This window comes from Lytechinus variegatus, chromosome 8 (assembly GCF_018143015.1).
Source record: "Lytechinus variegatus isolate NC3 chromosome 8, Lvar_3.0, whole genome shotgun sequence".
Classification (NCBI taxonomy): domain Eukaryota; kingdom Metazoa; phylum Echinodermata; class Echinoidea; order Temnopleuroida; family Toxopneustidae; genus Lytechinus; species Lytechinus variegatus.
The window spans coordinates 19,773,524-19,799,694 of NC_054747.1; the positions used below are offsets into that span (position 1 = coordinate 19,773,524).

At 44.1% G+C, this 26,171-nt stretch overlaps 1 protein-coding gene across 1 annotated transcript in view; it reads right to left on the minus strand.

The window, feature by feature from the left end:
• The window catches only part of LOC121419543, a 65,668-nt gene that overhangs the window by 35,381 nt on the left and 4,116 nt on the right, over positions 1-26,171 (minus strand). The window contains exons 3-7 of the mRNA XM_041613999.1: positions 16,698-16,808; positions 15,219-15,356; positions 14,654-14,950; positions 12,814-13,104; positions 610-861 (exon numbers count right to left, since the gene is read on the minus strand). Coding sequence (XP_041469933.1) covers positions 610-861; positions 12,814-13,104; positions 14,654-14,950; positions 15,219-15,356; positions 16,698-16,808 — 1,089 coding nt within the window. The remainder of the gene's footprint in view (positions 1-609; positions 862-12,813; positions 13,105-14,653; positions 14,951-15,218; positions 15,357-16,697; positions 16,809-26,171) is intronic.

The window sequence follows — 26,171 nt, forward strand, 5'->3', positions numbered from 1 at the left end:
AAATAAAGAAATATTTATAGTAAAAGACAGAAAGAAATACATAGTGAGAAATATGGTTTATATCATATTGTTCGTTTCTTTCCTGAATCAAGGATGAAAGAACGCATTTCCAGTAACTCTGATTTCACAAGAAGGTCTGTAAAACTAAAATATATGGTCCCAATATCATCCACGATATCATCTAGATCTATTAAAGTATATTGAACTGAACTTGGTCAAATCATGAAAGCAAAGCCGGAGAAAAGGCACTGTAAATCGCCCAAAACAGATAAGAAACATCGCCATGATCGCTCGAATCTTGTGCTTATTTTCCAAATTAACAAGCTTACTTTTTCATAATTTTCTTATTTGATTGATTTCTGTACGAATTCGCTTTGAAATCGTTACAAGTGGCATTCATCTATAGGGCAATCTAATCATAACAGTAGTGACTATGACATGAGTCAAACTTTACTATCAATGTATAACTAAGTTCTCTCATTTAAAGGGGACTGTCTTGGCGATACACTGCAGGGAACACAATCGTTAATATCTCAATTAAGAATCAAGCAAATATGACCTTATGACCTAAGGCAAAAACCCATAATCATGATTTTGATTCTCTTTTACCTGAGATAATACCGAGTGCAAGCTCCTTCTCGCCCAGATTGTGCAGAGCATCAGCCAAAACCATGCGATGATTGAATGATGAAGGACTGACAATGTTTCTCCATCTTTGAAGTACAGATTGACAGCTCTCTTCTCGTTCATCAGGACCCACCGGCTTGGAATCATCAGAAACACCGAGTTCCTTTGCTAATTCCGCTGGATTGATTCGCTTCTCTTCTATTTCTGCTTCATCCGCCAGGCCGATTTCAAATCCTGTTAGATGCAAATATGAAAATACTTACCATGATTTTCTTATTTACGATATAACTGGATATACCCATTTGATTTGCTAGTTCATTACGATGAACCTGCGTGCCGAATATAGAGTACACAACTTTTCCTGCGCGCGCGCTGCATCTCCCTACCAACGCACTATCCCAAGATCGTCGCGCAATTTGGCGTCCATTTCCTCTCATGAGCCTGCGGGCAAGACATGTTGTCACACAAGGCGAGGGGTAGGAGGGAGGGTTCAAATGGGTATATCCAGTTATCTCGTAAATAAGAAAATCATGGTAAGTATTTTTATAATTTACATCAATAACTGGGATATACCCATTTGATTTGCTAGACCAACACGGATTCAACGTGAAGGGAGGCATGTCTAGATTAAGAAGTGCGTAAAAATAGGGAGATGAAGACACAAAGGCCGTTGCCTTACGGACAGGGGAGGCGATAAAGCCTCATGTGAAGAAGTCCTTAAGAGCAAGGAGTGAAGGAAAGATGGGCGTCAATAGGTGGACCTCGAGAAGTCGTGAACGACGATTCCAAGAAAGAGCCCAAAAAGAATGATACTAAGTATCATGGGCCCTCGGCCTAGTGTCAGGAGAACAACATCACCAGCTGACTAGAGCGTAAAATTCGGAATTTGTTGAAAATTTCAACAAGAATCGTGATCGGAAAAACTGAAGCTTTAAGGCTCAGTAAGTGATCAATCGAACAATCTGAGAAGGCGAGAGATCTCAGAAGCCTCCGCTCGGGAGAAAGCGCCCAGAATTCGATATCTGTCTCAAATGCGTGAGGGCAGAACATCTGCAGAATTCTGATAGAGAGCTGTGGCAGAAAGTTACTAGCGGTCCGAAGGGGACTAGGAACGACGGAGAGTAGGGATTTAAGAAGAAAACCACTCGTAAGGCAGTCAAGGATCGAGAAAGGGACTGAGTGCCATCCTTTTAATAAGAAATGCCGCGGACCTGCTGCCTATGTAGAATAAAGCAGTCTGGTTAAAATAGCTCAACCGGGCGTGTCAGAGAAACAGCGCGGTACACATCACGACAAAAGTGTGATAGACCGAGTGATCGAGAGAGAACTCAGGATCCCCTTTCTCCCGTACTGATTGAAGCACCCTTCTGAGGGTGCAGTGCCCGCGGTGGAAGAGGTGGCTTGGCTCAAGCCACCATTGCCGAGAGAGCCGGTGAGGCTAGGCTGCGATGGATGACCGCCGGGCGGGGGAATCCCTAGCAGCAGCAAGTGTACGCCAGAGGGAGCTGGCGAAAAGTCTCTGTCATGATCCTACGTGAAGGCGACAATCAAGAGGTCAAAACTTCGTCATGAGCGGACGTGTTCACTGAAGCGCTCTTACCGGCCGACAAGATCGTGATTTTGTTCGAAATATCGTGCATGTTTGGTGTATAAACTGCTTCAAATCTACGTCTTTACCTATTTGAACTATCACCACCAACAATCTGTTGCTCGTCGACTTCCTTTTTTTTATTATTTATGTGATATATTGGAAGGACATAATACCACTACCCCGCGATGACGACTCGTAGTTCGAAACTACAAGCCGGAGAACTCTCGAATAGTATTAAAGAGGAACTGAACAAAGCCCTGGGGAGTGATACTTTCATGAGAAAATTGGTGAGTGAACTTAATACAACTTTGATTAATGAGATTACACCGTTGATTACTGAGAGAGTTACAGATAGTTTACGTGAGTACATTGAATTTGAAATGGAGGCAAGAGACACTCGCATCAATGCCTTGGAATCAAAGATACAATCGTTGTTAGACCAACATGATGAGTCTGAACAGTACTCACGCAGGAATTGTCTAATTTTCAACGGAGTAAAGGAGAAAGAGAACGAAAGCACGGATGAAACCATCGTCAAACTCTGTGCAGATAAGCTTAATGTTGAGTTAGAAGCAAGAGAAATAGATAGAAGCCACAGATTGGGTCAGAATAAAGAAAACAGAGAGAGGGGAATAATTGTGAAGTTCACGAACTATCATGTACGAGACAAAATCTACAAAAATAGGAGAAAATTGCGTAATCTACAGGATGAGGCGATTTATATTCATGAGAGTCTCACAAGGAAACGGACTGATCTGTTCTGGAAGGTGAAAACCCAATACAAGGATTGTACGGAGGCGATATGGACCCAAGATGGCCGCATACTTGCCATATCCAAGTACACGAAAAAGCGAGTCACCATTACAAAGGAGAGCGACCTGCAGAAATTGAGAAAACCTTGAATTCTTCACCATTGATTCGATATTTCTTATAAGAAACACCCAATCTTGTCCATAGAATTCCCCATTCTCAATTAATCTCATAAGAAAGACCAAGTTTCATGTATTAACCCTAAGCTGAGACTTACAGTACTGCTCTATTGTGGAATCACGCCCCTCCTCTTGTGTTCGAGGAAAGCATTTCAATTGGCCCGAAGTACGCCAATGAATATTGGAGCCACTCCCTGTCAAGACGTAATCCTTTTATTGACAGCTCAACCAATGATGCATGCAACAATGAAGGGGAAAGCTCGACCTTTCGCTGATGAAGCAAGCACTATGTTAACAACAATAGAGACTTCCAACCTTTATCACGGCTCTCTATTCATTTTTAAGCAGGATTAGCACTTGGACTGAAAGCCAGGACTCCTATTTTGTTCACACAGTTTATTTATCCAGCGTGCATTGTTTTGAATGTTTTGAAAATCATAAGAAATCTTAAAAACACTAAGTCTGTCGGTGTTGACAAGATATCTGTCTTTGTTTTGAAGGCATGCTCTATGGAGATATCAATGAGCATTGCTAAGTTGATTAATCTGTCTTTGTCAAGCGGTATATTTCCGCAACAATGGAAAAAAGCCAAGATTATCCCAATTCACAAAGGTGGCGATAAAAATTCTCCTTCGAACTATAGGCCCATTTCAATTCTGCCCTGCGTATCTAAAATACTGGAAAGGGTTGTTCAACGGCAAGTCTTAGATTTTTTGCGAAAGAATGATATTTTGACACCTGCCCAATCCGGTTTTCGGCCACGGCACTCAACTATTACCACTCTCCTAAAGGTAACCGATGACTGGTTTCACTCGGTCGATCTGAAACATTACGTTGGGGCCGTCTTCGTCGACTTAAAAAAAGCATTCGACACCGTGAATTGTGATATTCTTATGAAAAAAATGAATAACCTAGGTATTTCTGGTACACCATCCTTATGGTTTCGAAGTTACATGTCAAACCGGGTTTGTAGGACTCTTATTAATTCGGAACTCTCTTATGAATCAGTTATTAACTGCGGTGTGCCCCAGGGATCACTCCTGGGGCCACTGCTCTTTATTTTATATGTTAACGATTTAGTGAAATGTATTAATACATGTCATATCCAATTGTATGCGGATGACACCGTTTTGTATTTTTCACACCCCTCCATTGATAGAATCAATGAGGCTCTCAACTCAGATTTAGAAAATATGTACCAATGGATGTGCCAGAACAAGTTAAGTGTTAATTGTCAAAAAACGGTCTGTATGCTCATTGGAAGCAAGAATATGATTTCCAAACAAAACGCCCTTCATGTTTCCTTAAATAATACCCCATTAGAACAAGTTAATCATGTCAAATACCTAGGCATCATAGTTGCCTAGGTATAAGAATTTTAATCTGCATATAGACAACATGTTGCAAAAAATAGGTCAATTAGTCGGCTTTCTGAGAAGATTGCGGCGATCCCTAAGTGAATCGATTCTGAAATTAATATATAGTTCGTTGATCCTACCCTACTTTGATTATGGCGATGTTGTTTACGATGCATCCTTTAAGAAATACACAGACCGCCTCCAAAAACTACAAAACAGAGCAGGTCGTATTATACTTCAGATTAAACCCGAATCTCATATATCTACTTTGGAAATGCACAATACACTAAATTGGCAATTGTTGGACAAAAGAAGAAGCGATCATTCCCTTATTCTCATGTATAAGATCATGAATAATCTATCTCCAAAATATTTAAGAAATGAATTTGAGTTAGTATCACATACGTATCCCTCCCGTTTCGGAACCAAATTTAAATTACCCAAACCAAGAACAAATTACCTCAAAAGATCCTTCAAGTATAAAAGCGCCATGGCTTATAATTCCCTTCCTCCTCACATTAAATCATCCCCTAGTATTAATATCTTCAAATCTAAGATTGTTGATCTGTAGCCACATGGACTCCGATATACCCCCCCCCCCTCATCCCCAATTAGGTTTGCACCCTATACCTTTTTTTTTCCGGTGTTTTATCTGAATATGTTTACTGTTAATATTTGTATTTTTAACCATTTATGTTCGTCACTATTTTCTTTTATTCTTCTGTAAATCTCTTATTTTAATCTTGTTATACTGTGTCTACAACTTATATGTTAATGTTAAATGTTTTGGACCCCACGGAAGACCAGCGTCACTGTGCCAGTCACGCTGAATGTGGGCTATCCACCGTATTTTATTGTATATAATTGTGCTTTTAATACGGAAATAAATACTACTACTACTACTACATACTACTAAGAGATGTTCTAACGAACAGACATCGCCGGATATGATACCTCAACAGTTACGTTCCCAACGGAATCGAATGAGGTAGCAACGGCCCTGTCCTATCAAGTTAGGGACGGAAACTGGCTAAGAGTGTCGATGTCCTCGCTTGAAGAAACAAGCGAAGGAGGAGGGAGACTTGAGGAAAATAATCACAAAAATTTCCATCAGTCTGCGGTGAGAACCAGTTGTTTATGAAAACAGCCACAAGGCCTGGTCTCAGGTGAACGTAAGAGCAAGCACCGCCGGCGCCGGTTGCGGCAGCATGGAACAGTCCGATATCGGAGAATAAGGAGTTCCAAAAAGCTGCGGGGGGGGGGGGGTCGGCAAAAATGACGCCCTAAGCAGTGGGGGATGAGCATCTAAGTTTCTAAAATAACTCCAGTGAAGTAAATCACTTACATGGAGAGACACATCCACAGTCGGCCCGAGAAAAAGCGGGTCCTAGTGATTGTGGTTAGGTAGGCATAAGCATACATGCATCCACGGTTACATCATCCTCGGTCGTGCAGTGACCATGGCCACATGCATTGCATGGAGGGAGGATGAAAGCAGCATGCGAGGCGACTCGAGTGTGCCGAGTGAAAAAGCTTCTAAATAAGAAGACGGTTCGACAAATGGGCACGGTAAGACATCCACCGTAGACCACTCCACACAAGGAGGAAACGGCGGAGACGCCCGCAAGCTTGACCCACATAGAGGGCAGTCTATAAGACTGTTAGAGCTCGACCGATGGTCTGGAGGCGTACAGTTTGGTGTAAACTCGCCGACCCGGTACGGTGGGTGTGCCCAGAAAGTAGGCATAGAATGCCGACAGAGAAGTCTGGGGCTTTAAACAAGCTTGAACGCACGTACATAGCCAATAATCTCATGAGATGTACGGCGGTTTCTTTCCTCCGAGATGATGCTTACCCGACGGGGAAGGACTCGGGGAACAGCTGTGAATGTCAACAGGAGGGATATCTAGCATATGAAAAGCTGATTCCCTCCAGGTATTCGGTGCGGGTGCTTTCGGCGGTGTCCGGCTGGACGACCGGTGATGGCAGCTCGGGCAGGGCTCGAACGAGCCGCCCGAATACGAGACAATAGGTTAACATAACCATAATGCACCGGGTGGTGAAGGCGTAGCGATTACTAAGCACAGGAGAACTTTTAATCGCCGTGACATTCAGATCCGATATACATACTCATAAGTTCTGAGAGCTATGAGGTAATGAGACATACCGCTGAGCGGTGATGGTGCTCATATCGGAGTCGCCCTCTCTTCAGCGGCGATCGCTGGGGGACGGGTGTCTGTACTAGCCCTGACTCTGGCCTTGCAAGGGTAGGAGCTAAGTAAGACAGGGCACCCTTACTTTCGAATAGAAAGTGAGGTTCAGGCCAGAAACCGACGGTCCCGTCGCCTGGGCGGACGGTCCGCGGACGTGATAGGTTGCCCCCTCAAAGCAGCCAAACATTCTCACGAGAGAAGTGCGGCATGCGGTATGTAAGAGATTCTTACCTCCAATCTACGGGCCCGCTTAGGGGGTAGAATGGAGAGAGTTACCGCTGAAGGAGTCGTCGCCGTACGTGGGCTTGACGTAAAGGGCGAATTCGGGAGTACCTGCATAAAAAGGGGGAATACCCATGCAGGTAACTCGCCAATGGCTCCCCGGAGTGCGGGTTGGCGAGAGAAGTCTCAATCCGCTCAATACCCGACGCCGGCAATAAGACCGCGGCGGTCTTATAATGACGGAGAACACGAGGATAAGAACCCGTAATGCTCGGGGACGCATAGATGCAGCCTGAACGGATGCAACGTCCAGCCGTCGGTCACCGAGAGCTTGCCGACATATTGATGCTTGAAAGCCGTATGTCGAAAGCACCTGCATAGAAACGGGGGTCACCGTGTAGGTGAACAGCGTTTCAATAAATGCCCGGTGTGAGAGGACAGGTGATTGCTTGAGCCGCACAGTGCTTAGCAAGGTGGCTGAAGCTGATATGAAGCGTGGGTGAATTACCCGCACTGCTCATGGGAGTATGTGCGACGCCTGACCCACAAATATCGGGAGTCTGGTGACATAATGGAGGGCGATGCCCGTATGTCGATAACACCTGTGTATTAGCGGGGATTTCCCTTGCAGGTGCGTGAGCCGGCGAATCATGAAATCGCCGGTGACTCTCCGAGGTGCAAGATGGCGAATGTCTGCTTAACCTGCCCGGTGCTCGACACGGCGGTTTTAGCTGACAGGGAGCATGAAGATAAAGATCCGTGATGCTCGAGGGTGTTCTGTTGTAACATGAAGTTACGACGCCTGGCCATTGGCACAAGAATCAGAAAGAAAGGTCTGCCCGCAAAGTGGGATTAGCGACCTAGACTTTCTTCTTGTTCTTCCTCTTCTGTGAGGCCCCCGCCGGGGGGCAGAAGAGGGAACAATCATCTGGAGTCTGGCGGCATAGTGGCGGGCGACGCCCGTATGTCGATAGCACCTGTGTATTAGCGGGGATTTCCCTTGCAGGTGCGTGGGCCGGCGAATCATATGGCCGGTAACTCTCCGAGGTGCGAGACGGCGACTGTCTGCTTGACCTGCCTGGTGCTCGACACGGCGGTTTTAGCTGACAGAGAGCATTAGGATGAAGATCCGTGGTGCTCGAGGGCGTTCTGTTGTAACATGAAGTTACGACGCCTGGCCGTCGGCACAAGAATCAGAAGGGAAGGTCTGCCCGCACAGCGGGGTTAGCGACCTAGAATTTCTTCTTCTTCTTCCTCTTCTATGCGGCCCCCGCCGGGGGGCAGAAGAGGGTATAATGATCGGGAGTCTGGTGACATAATGGCGGGCGACGCCCGTATGTCGATAGCACCTGTGTATTAGCGGGAATTTCCCTTGCAGGTGCGTGAGCCGGCGAAACATGATATTGCCAGTGACTCTCCGAGGTGTGTTGGATGGCCGGTGTCTGCTTGATCCGCTCGGTTGGTAGTACCGTCGGCTGAAGCAGGCAAGCCTGGGGGTAAAAACCCGCAGTGCTGGAGGGCACTCTAGATTAGCTTGAGGAGCTGAGAGGCCTGGCCATCAAAAGAATCAGAGGACAGACCGCCCGACGGAGCGGGGCTTACGTCTGTGGTTCTCCTCTTCTTCTTTTCTTCTTCTTCGGTTGCTCCGGCGCCGGAGCGGAAGAAGGGACAAGAGGCTGGGCTGCGCCTGTCTTCCTCTCCTTAGCTCTCCCACAGGGAGAGCCAGCCGAGGACCAGACGCTGGACCAGAGGCTGGACCAGAGACTGGACTGCGCCTGTCTTCCTCTCCTTAGCTCTCCCACGGGGAGAGCTAGCCGAGCGAGAGGAGGCGTCGGCCGAAACTGACGGCATCAGATTGAATTGAGAGTCCGACACGGTCGGACTCAGGTGCCTCTTCCGACTAGGGGCTGGTAGCCCTTTGCCGACGCTCCCTAGAGGGGTCTTACACGGCATCGAGCCTAGTCTTTGCCGGGTGGAGAGACCCGTGCTCTCCCCCCGGACTTTAGGTGACCTGATGGCCGGTGGGTCTGACAGCCCTAGAGGAGTCGCCGTTTTCTGTACTAGTGCGACACTCCCCAATAAGGTTCAGGTTCCGGGACGGAAGCCTTGGCCATCACCGTGCGGGCACGTGGTCGCAAATCCATGGTTCCACCCTTATTAAGCGGGGCACGTGAACGCGCGTCCACTGTTCCATCCCTTTGAGAGCCCACGGGGCTCTGACTCTGTTCTCGCTATCTATACTACCTGTGGTGGGGGATAAGACCCCGGTGTCGGGCCCCGAAACAGCAGTCGCCTGAGGCTCTTCAGAAAGAGAGTCCGAAAGGCTCATTATTGCCGTAGGGTGATCTAGTAGTAAGATAAAAAAAAAACAGAGAAGCAAAGGGGGTAGGGGGGTAACAAACCCCAACCCAAAAGACAAGGACCTCAAAAAGCGGACTTTTGAGAGTCAAAAACGGATCTCACAAGGATGATACAAGGTAAAATCCCAGAACAAAGGAAACAGTAATAATTAAGAATTATTAAGAGACACTGTCCCTGAAGTCCGTTAGAAAAATTAATTATTTGATTATCACAACAAGAATCTGCTTCCGCCAAAATTCTGAAAAGAAGGAAGGGGGGAAGCATCTAAAAAGAAGAAAACACTAAGTTTTTTTTTTTTTGTGTCCACCTGTTCAAAAGAAAAAATAATTTTTCTTGAGGTGAGGATCAGCTAAGGAAAAAAGGGGAGCAAGATTCCCTTTCTTTTTTTTTATAAACAAGAAGTTTAAGAAAAAAAAATTATAAGTCCAGAGACCGGTAGCTGACTTGAAAAGGGGGGAAAAACAAAGATAGCTTTCCCGAGAAGGAAGGCCGAGTCAAAGGCGACGAACGCTGACAGGAGACGGCTTCCTAAAAAAAAATTCTAAGTATTCTTGTGAAGGAAAGAAAATATTTTTTTTAATTAATTGAATAATTAATCAATTAATAAACACAAGAACAAAGGATTGATTGAAACAAAAGAACAATCAACTAACTCGAAACAAGAAACAAAGAACTTGAATCGAGGCAAAGGAGCAAGTCAAGAATTAAAAGAATCAATCAATTAATTAATTAATCAATTAACCAATTAATTCAATTAATAAATACAAGAACAAAGGATTGATTGAAACAAAAGAACAATCAACTAACTCGAAACAAGAGACAAAGAACTTGAAACGAGGCTGGAATACGACGCTCCTAACGTCCTACAGAACCTATCTGTGGAGAAATAAATCAATTAAATTCACGACGAGTCGTATAAACGAAGAAGTCAGTGAATAAAAAGAATTAAAAAGGAGCGAAGACAACGCCCGAGCAGGAAGGCGCGGAGCTATGGGGCGGAGAGGTGAAGACAACCCGCCTGTGAGAAACGTATCTTTAAAAAACAAACTCACGAAGAGGGACAAGAAACGTTAAAATAATATCACGGAAGCTCCGCGCGACGTGATAATCATATAAAAATCTTAGATGAGAGAAAATAAGATTGAAATAAGGGAAGAATTGCACAATAAAGTATCCAAACGGAAAACAGAAATGCAATTTTGAGAGTGTACTTAGCTTGCGACTGCACTCGACCGCAGGCGAAAGTAAAAGAGGAAATGGACGCCAAATTGCGCGACGATCTTGGGATAGTGCGTTGGTAGGGAGATGCAGCGCGCGCGCAGGAAAAGTTGTGTACTCTATATTCGGCACGCAGGTTCATCGTAATGAACTAGCAAATCAAATGGGTATATCCCAGTTATTGATGTAAATCACCATATTCAATGTCAGGTGCAGAAATTGCAGATTACTTTATTGAGGAAAATCGTTAAAGGTGTAGATTAAAAAAAAAAAGGCTTTTTGCGATCTATCGAGAAAAGCGACAATTCAATGTCCATATTTCATTAATTTTATCCATAAACTTCGAAAGTTATGACAGCAATTTAAAAATTACCTATAACATAGCCAAAGTTCACTGACCTTAAATGACCTTTGATCTTGGTTATCTGACCTGAAACTTGCACAGGATGTTCAGTGATACCTGGTTACTCTATGTCCGATTTTTATGATTTAGAGCAAAACACTTTCAGTTATGATGGTAAATCAACAAATACCCCAACTTGGTCAAAGTTCATTGACCCTAAATGACCTTTGACCTTCGTCATGTGACTTGAGACTCAGGCAGGACCTTTAGTATTACTTGTTTCCCTTATGAGTAAGTTTCATGAACTAGGTCTTTATACATAGATACAGGCCTGGAACTGTCGCCCTGAGAGAGATTCGGCGCTACCAGAAGAGCACCGAGCTTCTGATCCGCAAACTCCCTTTTTTTTTAAGTTATGACGAAATTTGAAAAACTTAACCTTAGGTAAGATTTTGATGTGGATTCCCCCACCACCGTCTAAGTTCATTGACCTTAAATGACTTTTGAAATTGATCATGTGACCTGAAACTCAGTTAGGATGTTTAGTTACACTTGATTAACCATATGTCCAAGTTTCATGAACTAGATCTATATACTTTCTAAGTTGTGCTGTCATTTCAAAAACTTAATCTTCGGTTAAGATTTGATGTCGCCGCCGTCAGGCAAGCGGCACCTATAGTCATAGGCGGGGGGACGGGGGGGACGTTTCCCCCCTAAATTTGAGGAGGGGGGACGGTCCCCCCTAAATTTGTAGTTGATGACCTTTTTTTTTTTTTGCTTGTTAATTTATTTTCCTACGCGTCCCCCCTAAAATTTTTAGGTTGAGAACCTTTTTTTTTTGTTTGTTTTTGCTTGTCAAATTTTTTTTTTGGGTTGTCCCCTCCTAAAACTTTTGGCTTCCGCCGCCAATGCCTATAGTCTCACTCTGCTATGCAGGTGAGACAAAAATTACCATCTTATTGTGATTTTTGCATGGTTACCCCTTCCCCACTTCCGCTGCCCCTGAGAAAGCAAGAGTGAGCATTATTAACATCATGGATGTGTGTGTTGTAGGGGCGTGGATATGAAGGGGTGTGTCAAGCCCGCCGCACACTATACGATTCGTTGCGAAATTGCAATAACATTTATATGCACATTTCAACCAATAAAGGGATAAGAATCCGTAATGGTAGGACTACTGAAATTGAAATTTATCCGAGTTCGACCCACCCCCTGTAGGAATAAATTCGATTCAAAATCGTAATGATGATGTCATCATCGGCTGCGACTTGAAGCCGATTTGAACTTTACTCTTATCACAGGGCTTACAGAAAAGCAAAAACATGATGGAAAATATTCCTGGCATCATTGAAGAACTTTCAATAAAATAATTTTACTTCTTGGAACTTTCACATTCAATACAGAATGCGGTTTATTTAAAAATCGAGTCGTATCGGGTTGCATAGTATGCGCAGGGCTTAAGAGTCTGGCTTTGCATGTGTGGGTGAGTAGGTGAGAATGTGTGTTTTGGACGAGGGTGGACCAGTGTGTATGTGCGTGTGACAGATAAAGAATAGAGTGAGAGGGATTCTTAAAGATACCAGTTGTGGTAACGATCTCAAAATGAGTTCGAACAGAATACAATAAAATGACTATTTGTACGTATAAATACAGAATAGGTGCCAAATGACTCTGCAAAAAAGTGTAGTTGCTGAGAAATGAGCAAAATACGCACGGAATTCCCTACTGTCCATACTGTCCCACATATGCCCTTTTGTGTTAATCATCAGAATTATCCGATTTTTGCTAACATTTTATGATTTCAGAAAGAATAAACTTATTTCAACGCACAAGAACTAGATCTCAGTATGATAATAAGGTGGCATTCGACCTTGATGTTTAAGAATTTCTCATGAAATAATTGTTTGCTGCAACTACTTTCTTTTATCTTTAATAGAAATTCTTAACTCACCAAACACTATCGACTTTGCCTCTTCCAGATATCCAGCTACTTTCAAATCATGCACCATTCCCAGTCTCTCTTCATAGCCTTTGCCTGTAGATTTCATCTCGAATAGCAATTTCCCTGTACCATGTTGTATTATTTTAGGTCCAAGTTTATGTTTGTAGCGAGTTAGCTCTTCGTCACTGATGTCGAGTGCTTTGGCAAATGGATAAACGTCTGATAGGACGAGGCGATAGGCTAATTCAACGAGTTCTACATCGTATATGTTGTATTCTTTCCCTTTTGCAAGAAGACACGCTAGAAAAGTAAATAGCGATAGTAAAAGTACATTACAATCATAAGTCTCCAACCAGGGGGGGGGGCTTCCATTGACGAGTGGATGCCAGGCGCGAAAAACGAAATGTGTAAAAAAGATTGTCTTTTTCAAGATTGGTAGTAAGGGTGTCAAAAACGCTAAAATACTGAAAAAGGGTATATATTTTGCTAGAAAAGCTACTTGTTTACGGAAAAATTTGCGGGAATAAAATTACTAAATTATACTTTTTTGCCGCAGCACTACCTGTTTCGGGTCCTATTTGAGCGAGGTATGGGGGGTGGGGCAGTACTACACCCACTGAAAATAAGGTAAATCCGACGTCCGTTGATAACAATTACAATATAATTGTACTTGTTTAGCATGTTTAGGGGGCGATTCAGGGAATACTTGTCCAATACTTGTTATGGGTAGGGTTTTACACGCCAATATTTGTAAAGGAATGCATTTTCAGATATGGAAAATACTTGTTTAGGGTGCTTTTGAATCTCCAGTGTCTCGCCTGTTATCCACTCGTCAATGAAAGTGCCCCTCCCCCGGGTCTCAAAATGATCTTCAATTATGCAATGAATAAAAAAAAGTGATACATGAACTGCTCTTTTTTTAACCGCTAAAATGACGTAAATCACTCCGAAATATAGAGATAAACAAGAAAGAGATCAACATTGTGCTGTTTTAACTCCAAGTGAGCTGCTAGTGTAGGTAATTGAATTAATAATGCCTCAAGAGCCTTTATAGTAGAGCTTCAGCAATAGAATAGGCAACTTGATAAGAGCAAAACCGATTTGTTACTAATTCAGTTTTCTTTTTGAAGTTGATTGTATTCTTTGTTACCTAAAAAAAGAAATACAATGTGCTCAATGATACACGACTTGACGTACCATTCTTATTTTTACACAGTGGTCATGGTGGTAAGTCAATGGAAATGGATCATTATGTTTGTCAAATTTAGGAATTTACGCGGTAAAAAAAAAGACATTCCATTTTATGCTTGGTTCATAAATATCAGACCTCAATGGGCATGATGGGGCATTTTTAGGCCTATGTCCAAACAAAAAATCGCTGCTCTGTATTGATCGCTGCTCTATATTGAGTTTCTTGAGCACAATACTTCCTTGTTAATAAAATGGAAAATGTACTTTAACATAACAATACTTTCTATTCCTTACAGTCACAGGTCATAAAAAGGCCAATGATAGTTCCCAAAGGACAGCGTGACATATGACTTATATGTCATACTGTCCTTTGGGCACTATCATTGGCTCTTTACCTTTAATGGATTCTGGAAAAAAAAATAATTTAGTCAAAAAAATGTCAAGTATGAGTGTGTCGGATCGTACACAAGCCTTGTTATAAATTTAGCATTACTCTAAAATGGTACTGGTAAATTAAATCTGCAAATTTGATTAGTCCAATCAAATCATTATCGTACTTATACAAAGTTAGGTAGGTCGATGTCTTGTGGTGTTTCCCTATGGGTCTATAACACATATAAGTCAGTTTGTCTGTCCAAAATAAGAAATTTCCCCTTACCATATTGCGGTGCTTCATTTTGCAGATGCTGTCTTAGAATCTGCCTTGGGGTTTGTTCATCCTGTAGAAGGTGTTTCATTAACGTAATAGGGTTATTATCACTTAGTTTTCTATCGACTTGGTAATGTTGACTGTCTATGAATGGTTTCAGCATACAGATGAGTTCGTGGTCGGAAAGTGCCGCACGCAGATCCTTATGATTATCATGTGGGAACCAATCGCGCCAATATTTCTCAAGAGCTGCTCGTCCCCCATAACAAATGATGTCATATAGTTCCTCTCTGGATATTCCTGTAGCTGTACAAAAAAAAACATAAAAGACGAAAAAATCCGGATATATTTCATTGCTCATTGTTTTCTCTGTGCTATTGAAATATCGCTCTAAACTGTTTTATGACAATGGCTGTCGGCGGGATTTCTCGATCCTACACCACTTTCTTTCCAACCCCCCCCCCCCCCCTTCCCCCGTCCCCCTTTTTACATCACATTGGGCAGTTGGGTCTGCATGCATAGTTACGAGATTGAATTGGGTTGTAATTTTTTTTTCTTCTTTTATTTAACTTACCATATTTCTCAGCTGGTGTTCTTCCAAGCATACGTGGTTCTTTTTGTTGAATATCGGATTGCATTCCCTTCGTCCCTCTCTCTAGGTTTTCGTTGTTTGCAGATTGCTCAGCCCGAGGGGTGTCATTCCCAGATTTATCTTTGGTATAGTTAAAGTTGATTAGAAGAGTAAATCACACACATACGTTCAATAAAGTGCTTTTATACCCTCTAGCGATTGCTTCTAAATACGCCAAAAGCAAGTTTTTACAAGAATACGCAGAACGCTTTTAAGAACATAGGAAATGTAGTATGAAATGTCCTTCATTGAAATGAGCAACCAAATGGTCCGTTTGGAGGTGAAAATTTGTGAGTCAGACAAAGACATAATTTGCTATTTTTCGTCAGCTCCAAAACTTATGAAAACTACTGTTCCGGTTCCCGAATTTTTGATAAATACCTCCAAGCTGTTAATTGTCGTTTGACAGGCATTTTCGATAATCCATTGTGTTCTAGAATTGGTTCTACATGGTTGAGCGAAAAATGGGTAACTACTTCATATTAGGATTTTTTTTCCAGCAAGCATTTTAATACATCTCAAACGGAATGACAAAAATTACATCTTGTACCCACTGACATACAGATGGGGACTTAGGATCGCGACCCTGAACCCCCTCCCCCCCCCCCTCCCTCAGTGTAGACAAAAACACAATTTGAAAATAATGTCTCTTTTGGGGGCGGGGTAACAGGTGTAAAACCTTGACAAAATAAACAGTCATCTGGCCAGGAATAATGCATCATTCTGAGCTGTGTAGTCTTCTAATGCAGGCTTACCTTAATGATAATTACTCATTTCACTACTCAAGTCATTCATAACACGCCAGTTATGTTAGCAAGTATCAAACCAAGTACTTTCTTCCAAACACATTTTGGTACGTCAGTACAAATAAATAAAATCATTATGCCACTTCATTCTGTGTATTATTTATGTTAATCTTAAAATGTATATATTTAAGACTAGTTATGTATAACACACAGTCAACGAGTGACCAAACAAAGTGTCTGTCAGTTTGCTCCCCAAAGGGGTATAAAAATAAGTGTATGTACTACTTACGGTAAACTGTCAATTTGTCTACTGCCAACTCGTCCACTCACCACATTGTCCACGGTCTAGTGCCATTCCGTCCATCAACAATTCGCCTAACAACCATTTGGTCCTATCATCACCTCGTCTAATCGCCAGTTCGTCTAATACAATTTCGTCTATAACAAGTTGGTCTAATACCCGTCTTCTTTTCATTCATTTTGCACAATTAAGTTTAATTAGACCATATGGACTAAATGGCTATCGGACCAACTGGTTATTAGACGGAATGGCATTAGACTAAATGAAAAGCAGACCATGTGTTGAGTAGACAAACTGAAGATATACCAAATGATAGTAAACGATTTGACAATTGGACGAACTGGCATTAGACGAATTGGAATAAAAACTACTTACCACGTTTTGTTTTACTATCACCATGGCGTTGTTCATTTGTCATTGTCACGGAGGTTTGCTGTGATGTAACAGGTGCCATGAATTCACTCTGTTCTTTAGTTATGAAAATATCTGTGGAAACATAAAAAAACTTATTCAAATACTTATCTATTTCAATTAATGATTACATCTGAACATTTGTGTCTCGCCTATACGATGTTCGGCAGAGACCTAATATCCATTTTTCCTGTTAGTCTATTAAATAAAAATCAAAGTTTTTGTTCAACTTGCTCTAATTTCTTTATCGAATTTCATCACAGTATTAGTCCAAATGAACATTGGGTAATACCACACAAAGGTTAATCGAAAGATGGGTCAAGTGTCATCTAATAGTCAAAAGGTCAAGTTCTGGTTCAACTTGCTTTTTTTTCTGCATCAATTATGTTCACGATAGGTACACATGATCCTAGGGTCATATTTATTTCTACATGTGTTTCTTCATTTCTTTATTTCTACATGTGTGTCCATGCGGATGATAGGTCAAATGTCATGTAAGGGTCAAAAGGTCAATTTTTGTTGAAATTGCTCTCATTTCTTTTTTTCTGCATAAATAATGCTTACACTTGGTACAATGATCAATGGGTAATACCACGTGTGTGTTCATGAGAATGATGGGTCAAATGTCATATTGCATATTATATTGATCGCGAAATCATACCAGACTCGTGGTTCGTGAACCACCTTGTTCAAAGTGCGTGCGAGGGTGTTTGGGTGAGTGTTCTGGGACAGGAATATATAAATTTATATACTGTAAAAACATATATATATTCAAATTTGACAGCCCCTTTAATTTTTTATATTCAATTGAGAAAAAGTGAGTACCGTAGTGTCATTACTCCTGTGGGGTGGCCGATACTACCTCTGTTTTATTCACTGTTTCATGACAGTATTATGCGTATTTTAACGAAATTTACCCATTCTAATTTCGTCTCTGACCATGCATATGCGAGTATTGATTTCAAGGGCTTATGGTTTCACAGACCTAATTCATTCCCCATAGACTAATGTGTTAAATTGGCACTTTAAAAAAATCATAAAAAATAAGGATGAAATTCGGGGGTCGAATGTTTACTACCAGTGGATAGGATATATATCTGGCAATCCATATCTGACCAGAAAAGGAATGCATGAAATATACAGATGTGTTATGTAATGACCAATTTTGATGTTACTCCTAATGTCTAATGCCCTATGGATTTACACACATCCTACATGCCTATATGAAGCTCAACAATGGATGCAATGTAGGGCCCAAATCCTATAATGCAAATTGTAGATATGAATAGTGTGCATATCTGGATTCAAGATCTGCCCACAATATAAATACCAGATTCACATAAGTTAAATTATATAACAATAAAATATAAAGAGAATCAACATACAAGCTTACTATACATTCACATCTTCCTATGACAAGGGCCCAAGCCAGTGTGTAAGAGAGAGAGACAGGGAGAGAGGGGGTTAGATGGCTTGTATTCTAAATGAATGGGGGGCTAGAAGCCCGGGGGGCACTCGACCAAAAAAAAACGGGGGCCTTGGAGCGGGCTTATCGTAAAAAGGAGGGTCCTCGGAACGGGCTTCGGAACTACAATTTTGTGAAAACGGGGTCCTTGGAACGCGGATCGCCAGCGGGTGAGGAACGGGTATGCGTGCATGATGCAGCTAGCGCAGCCTCGCCGGGTGCGCTCGGGCAGAGACGATGGTCGGACAGCGCTCGGCGGCCGCTTTTCACCAAAATTGCAGCAGATCAATGCGACCGGAACGGCGTAACGAAAAATATGCGAAGCTTTGGAGCGGATTTCTTTCTTCTCTTTTCTCGATAAGAACAAAATGCTATGCCTTGGAGCGGCTTTCTTTTTTTTTCTCAATAAGACAAAAATGCTATGCCTTGGAACGGAAATTTGGGTGTGAAAATGGGGGTCCCCTCCGCGGCACATACCCACTATGCATTATATACTGAGTGCCCCCCCCCCGGGGGCTAGAAGTCAGTAAATTTGAACAAGATAGCAGTAGCACTCATTCTCAGCCCCCCCCCCCCCATTATACTAACTTTGCTTTTCTCTACCCCACCCCTCACTCTTGAATCCACCACTCTTCGGCCAAATTCTAAAGTTTTTTCTTCTCATTCCCTTCCCATGAACCAATTTCACATGTGCAATTGATGCAAGGCCCAATCTGATGTGTACTACATCTTGTGATGGGTGCTATACACGATTTACAGCAGCGCTCGTCGGTATACGAAAACACACGCACAGCCTACACAGCCTGGCCTAGGTACACAAACACAGACAGAGTTACTAATCACAATTTGTTACCTGTTATACCCCCTATTTAGCCTTGTATATAGCCATGAAGTTATGAAAATACTTACCATGATTTTCTTATTTACGAGATAACTGGATATACCCATTTGATTTGCTAGTTCATTACGATGAACCTGCGTGCCGAATATAGAGTACACAATTTTTCCTGCGCGCGCGCTGCATCTCCCTACCAACGCACTATGCCAAGATCGTCGCGCAATTTGGCGTCCATTTCCTCTCATGAGCCTGCGGGCAAGACATGTTGTCACACAAGGCGAGGGGTAGGAGGGAGGGTTCAAATGGGTATATCCAGTTATCTCGTAAATAAGAAAATCATGGTAAGTATTTTCATAATTTACATCAATAACTGGGATATACCCATTTGATTTGCTAGACCAACACGGATTCAACGTGAAGGGAGGCATGTCTAGACTAAGAAGTGCGTTAAAATAGGGAGATGAAGACACAAAGGCCGTTGCCTTACGGACAGGGGAGGCGATAAAGCCTCATGTGAAGAAGTCCTTAAGAGCAAGGAGTGAAGGAAAGAGGGGCGTCAATAGACGGACCTCGAGAAGTCGTGAACGACGATTCCAAGAAAGAGCCCAAGAAGAATGATACTAAGTATCATGGGCCCTCGGCCTAGTGTCAGGAGAACAACATCACCAGCTGACTAGAGCGTAACATTCGGAATTTGTTGAAATTTTCAACAAGAATCGTGATCGGAAAACTGTAGCTTTAAGGCTCAGTAAGTGATCCATCGAACAATCTGAGAAGGCGAGAGATCTCAGAAGCCTCCGCGTGGGAGAAAGCGCCCAGAATTCGATATCCGTCTCAAATGCGTGAGGGCAGACATCTGCAGAATTCTGATAGAGAGCTGTGGCAGAGAGTTACTAGCGGTCCGAAGAGGACTAGGAACGACGGAGAGTAGGGATTTAAGAAGAAAACCACTCGTAAGGCAGTCAAGGGTCGAGAAAGCGACTGAGTGCCATCCTTTTAATAAGAAATACCGCGGACCTGCTGCCTATGTAGAATAAAGCAGTCTGGTTAAAATAGCTCAACCGGGCGTGTCAGAGAAACAGCGCGGTACACATCACGACAAAAGTGTGATAGACCGAGTGATCGAGAGAGAACTCAGGATCCCCTTTCTCCCGTACTGATCGAAGCACCCATCTGAGGGTGCAGTGCCCGCGGTGGAAGAGGTGGCTTGGCTCAAGCCACCATTGCCGAGAGAGCCCGTGAGGCTAGGCTGCGATGGATGACCGCCGGGCGGGGGAATCCCTAGCAGAAGCAAGTGTACGCCAGAGGGAGCTGGCGAAAAGTCTCTGTCATGATCCTACGTGAAGGCGACAATCAAGAGATGTTCTAACGAACAGACATCGCCAGATATGATACCTCAACAGTACGTTCCCAACGGAATCGAATGAGGTAGCAACGGCCCTGTCCTATCAAGTTAGGGACGGAAACTGGCTAAGAGTGTCGATGTCCTCGCTTGAAGAAACAAGCGAAGGAGGAATGAGACTTGAGGAAAATAAACACAAAAATTTCCATCAGTCTGCGGTGAGAACCAGTTGTTTATGAAAACAGCCACAAGGCCTGGTCTCTCAGGTGATCGTAAGCAAGCACCGCCGGCGCCGGTTGCGGCAACGTGGAACAGTCCGATATCGGAGAATAAGGAGTTCCAAAAAGCTGCGGGGGGCGGCAAAAATGACGCCCTAAGCAGTGGGGGATGAGCATCTAAGTTTCTAAAAGAAGAACTCCAGTGAAGTAAATCACTTACATGGAGAGACTCATCCGCAGTCGGCCCGAGAAAAAGCGGGTCGTAGTGATTGTGGTTAGGTAGGCATAAGCATACATGCATCCACGGTTACATCATCCTCGGTCGTGCGGTGACCATGGCCACATGCATTGCATGGAGGGAGGATGAAAGCAGCATGCGAGGCGACTCGAGTGTGCCGAGTGAAAAAGCTTCTAAATAAGAAGACGATTCGACAAATGGGCACGGTAAGACATCCACCGTAGACCACTCCACACAAGGAGGAAACGGCGGAGACGCCCGCAAGCTTGACCCACATAGAGAGCAGTCTATAACATAGACTGTTAGAGCTCGACCGATGGTCTGAAGGCGTACTGTTTGGTGTAAACTCGCCGACCCGGTACGGTGGGTGTGCCCAGAAAATAGGCATAGAATGCCGACAGAGAAGTCTGGGGCTTTAAACAAGCTTGAACGCACGTACATAGCCAATAATCTCATGAGATGTACGGCGGTTTCTTTCCTCCGAGATGATGCTTACCCGACCGGGAAGGACTCGGGGAACAGCTGTGAATGTCAACAGGAGGGATATCTAGCATATGAAAAGCTGATTCCCTCCAGGTATTCGGTGCGGGTGCTTTCGGCGGTGTCCGGCTGGACGACCGGTGATGGCAGCTCGGGCAGGGCTCGAACGAGCCGCCCGAATACGAGACAATAGGTTAACATAACCATAATGCACCGGGTGGTGAAGGCGTAGCGATTACTAAGCACAGGAGAACTTTAAATCGCCGTGACATTCAGATCCGATATACATACTCATAAGTTCGGAGAGCTATGAGGTAGTGAGACATACCGCTGAGCGGTGATGGTGGTCATATCGGAGTCGCCCTCTCTTCAGCGGCGATCGCTGGAGGACGGGTGTCTGTACTAGCCCTGACTCTGGCCTTGCAAGGGTAGGAGCTAAGTAAGACAGGGCACCCTTACTTTCGAATAGAAAGTGAGGTTCAGGCCAGAAACCGACGGTCCCGTCGCCTGGGCGGACGGACCGCGGACGTGATAGGTTGCCCCCTCAAAGCAGCCAAACATTCTCACGAGAGAAGTGCGGCATGCGGTATGTAAGAGATTCTTACCTCCAATCTACGGGCCCGCTTAGGGGGTAGAATGGAGAGAGTTACCGCTGAAGGAGTCGTCGCCGTACGTGGGCTTGACGTAGAGGGCGAATTCGGGAGTACCTGCATAAAAAGGGGAATACCCATGCAGGTAACTCGCCGATGGCTCCCCGGAGTGCGGGTTGGCGAGAGAAGTCTCAATCCGCTCAATACCCGACGCCAGCAATAAGACCGCGGCGGTCTTATAATGACGGAGAACACGAGGATAAGAACCCGTAATGCTCGGGGACGCATAGATGCAGCCTGAACGGATGCAAAGTCCAGCCGTCGGTCACCGAGAGCTTGCCGACATATTGATGCTTGAAAGCCGTATGTCGGAAGCACCTGCATAGAAACGGGGGTCACCGTGTAGGTGAACAGCGTTTCAATAAATGCCCGGTGTGAGAGGACAGGTGATTGCTTGAGCCGCACAGTGCTTAGCAAGGCGGCTGAAGCTGATATGAAGCGTGGGTGAATTACCCGCACTGCTCATGGGAGTATGTGCGACGCCTGACCCACAAATATCGGGAGTCTGGTGACATAATGGAGGGCGATGCCCGTATGTCGATAACACCTGTGTATTAGCGGGGATTTCCCTTGCAGGTGCGTGAGCCGGCGAATCATGAAATCGCCGGTGACTCTCCGAGGTGCAAGATGGCGAATGTCTGCTTAACCTGCCCGGTGCTCGACACGGCGGTTTTAGCTGACAGGGAGCATGAGGATAAAGATCCGTGATGCTCGAGGGCGTTCTGTTGTAACATGAAGTTACGACGCCTGGCCATCGGCACAAGAATCAGAAAGAAAGGTCTGCCCGCAAAGTGGGATTAGCGACCTAGACTTTCTTCTTGTTATTCCTCTTCTGTGCGGCCCCCGCCGGGGGGCAGAAGAGGGAACAATCATCGGGAGTCTGGCGACATAGTGGCGGGCGACGCCCGTATGTCGATAGCACCTGTGTATTAGCGGGGATTTCCCTTGCAGGTGCGTGGGCCGGCGAATCATATTGCCGGTGACTCTCCGAGGTGCGAGACGGCGACTGTCTGCTTGACCTGCCTGGTGCTCGACACGGCGGTTTTAGCTGACAGAGAGCATTAGGATGAAGATCCGTGGTGCTCGAGGGCGTTCTGTTGTAACATGAAGTTACGACGCCTGGCCGTCGGCACAAGAATCAGAAGGGAAGGTCTACCCGCACAGCGGGGTTAGCGACCTAGAATTTCTTCTTCTTCCTCTTCTATGCGGCCCCCGCCAGGGGGCAGAAGAGGGTATAATGATCGGGAGTCTGGTGACATAATGGCGGGCGACGCCCGTATGTCGATAGCACCTGTGTATTAGCGGGAATTTCCCTTGCAGGTGCGTGAGCCGGCGAAACATGATATTGCCGGTGACTCTCCGAGGTGTGTTGGATGGCCGGTGTCTGCTTGATCCGCTCGGTTGGTAGTACCGTCGGCTGAAGCAGGCAAGCCTGAGGGTAAAAACCCGCAGTGCTGGAGGGCACTCTAGATTAGCTTGAGAAGCTGAGAGGCCTGGCCATCAAAAGAATCAGAGGACAGACCGCCCGACGGAGCGGGGCTTATGTCTGTGGTTCTCCTCTTCTTCTTTTCTTCTTCTTCGGTTGCTCCGGCGCCGGAGCGGAAGAAGGGACAAGAGGCTGGGCTGCGCCTGTCTTCCTCTCCTTAGCTCTCCCACGGGGAGAGCTAGCCGAGCGAGAGGAGGCGTCGGCCGAATCTGACGGCGTCAGATTGAATTGAGAGTCCGACCGTGTCGGACTCAGGTGCCTCTTCCGACTAGGGGCTGGTAGCCCTTTGCCGACGCTCCCTAGAGGGGTCTTACACGGCATCGAGCCTAGTCTTTGCCGGGTGGAGAGACCCGTGCTCTCCCCCCGGACTTTAGGTGACCCGATGGCCGGTGGGTCTGACAGCCCTAGAGGAGTCGCCGTTTTCTGTACTAGTGCGACGCTCCCCAATAAGGTTCAGGTTCCGGGACGGAAGCCTTGGCCATCACCGTGCGGGCACGTGGTCGCAAATCCACGGTTCCACCCTTATTAAGCGGGGCACGTGAACGCGCGTCCACGGTTCCACCCCTTTGAGAGCCCACGGGGCTCTGACTCTGTTCTCGCTATCTATACTACCTGTTGTGGGGGATAAGACCCCGGTGTCGGGCCCCGAAACAGCAGCCGCCTGAGGCTCTTCAGAAAGAGAGTCCGAAAGGCTCATTATTGCCGTAGGGTGATCTAGTAGTAAGATAGAAAAAAAAGAGAAGCAAAGGGGGTAGGGGGGGGGTAACAAACCCCAACCCAGAAGACAAGGACCTCAAAAAGCGGACTTTTGAGAGTCAAAAACGGATCTCACAAGGATGATACAAGGTAAAATCCCAGAACAAAGGAAACAGTAATAATTAAGAATTATTAAGAGACACTGTCCCTGAAGTCCGTTAGAAAATTTAATTATTTGATTATCACAACAAGAATCTGCTTCCGCCAAAATTCTGAAAAGAAGGAAGGGGGGAAGCATCTAAAAAGAAGAAAACACTAAGTTTTTTTTTTTTTTGTTTTGTTGTGTCCACCTGTTCAAAAGAAAAAAAATAATTTTTCTTGAGGTGAGGATCAGCTAAGGAAAAAAGGGGAGCAAGATTCCCTTTTTTTTTTTTTTTATAAACAAGAAGTTTAAGAAAAAAAAAATTATAAGTCCAGAGACCGGTAGCTGACTTGAAAAGGAAGGGGGGAAAAACAAAGATAGCTTTCCCGAGAAGGAAGGCCGAGTCAAAGGCGACGAACGCTGACAGGAGACGGCTTCCTAAAAAAAATTCTAAGTATTCTTGTGAAGGAAAGAAAATATATTTTTTTTTTTATAATTAATTGAATAATTAATCAATTAATAAACACAAGAACAAAGGATTGATTGAAACAAAAGAACAATCAACTAACTCGAAACAAGAAACAAAGAACTTGAATCGAGGCAAAGGAGCAAGTCAAGAATTAAAAGAATCAATCAATTAATTAATTAATCAATTAACCAATTAATGCAATTAATAAATACAAGAGCAAAGGATTGATTGAAACAAAAGAACAATCAACTAACTCGAAACAAGAGACAAAGAACTTGAAACGAGGCTGGAATACGACGCTCCTAACGTCCTACAGAACCTATCTGTGGAGAAATAAATCAATTAAATTCACGAGTCGTATAAACGAAGAAGTCAGTGAATAAAAAGGATTAAAAGGATTAAAAAGGAGCGAAGACAACGCCCGAGCAGGAAGGCGCGGAGCTATGGGGCGGAGAGGTGAAGACAACCCGCCTGTGAGAAACGTATCTTTAAAAAACAAACTCACGAAGAGGGACAAGAAACGTTAAAATAATATCACGGAAGCTCCGCGCGACGTGATAATCCTATAACAATCTTAGATGAGAGAAAATAAGATTGAAATAAGGGAAGAATTGCACAATAAAGTATCCAAACGGAAAACAGAAATGCAATTTTGAGAGTGTACTTAGCTTGCGACTGCACTCGACCGCAGGCGAAAGTAAAAGAGGAAATGGACGCCAAATTCTATATTCGGCACGCAGGTTCATCGTAATGAACTAGCAAATCAAATGGGTATATCCCAGTTATTGATGTAAATTCAGTTTTTGGACCTCTTGATGATTGAAACATGTATACTAGTGAAAGCAATCTGCTACTGAAGAGTTAGGGCAGGTATTTCATCCACTAGGGAATTCCCCATGTAATAGGCTATGGTCAAGGTTACAGGTTTCACAGGCCTAATTCATTCCCCATAACTCATGTGTTAAATTGGCACTTTAAAAAATTCATAAAAATAAGGATGAAATTCGGGGGTCGAATGTTTACTACCAGTGGATAGGATATATATCTGGCAATCCATATCTGAGCAGAAAAGGGTCCCTCGATCGGCTCATTTTAAAAATAAATTGGCGTCTTTGAAGACACCTTCGGAGGGGGGAGCAGATTCATCACCTCAAATAGCAAAATAGCCCTAATCCTTCCGCCAGTCAAAATATAGTCCAAAATTGGTGATATTTCTTCCCAATTTGGGAAAAAGAAGTTCAGTAATTACCAAAAATAGAATCAGTGTTGGATGGACAATCATATGCATATACTTTGTCAATCAGCCATATCAAAATAAAAAAAATAGCAATGGGTTGGCTCGAATGAATATGTATGGCCTGCCACTAGTGATTAGGCCCGTATAACCTTATAAATTCAGGGGTATGAGGGATAC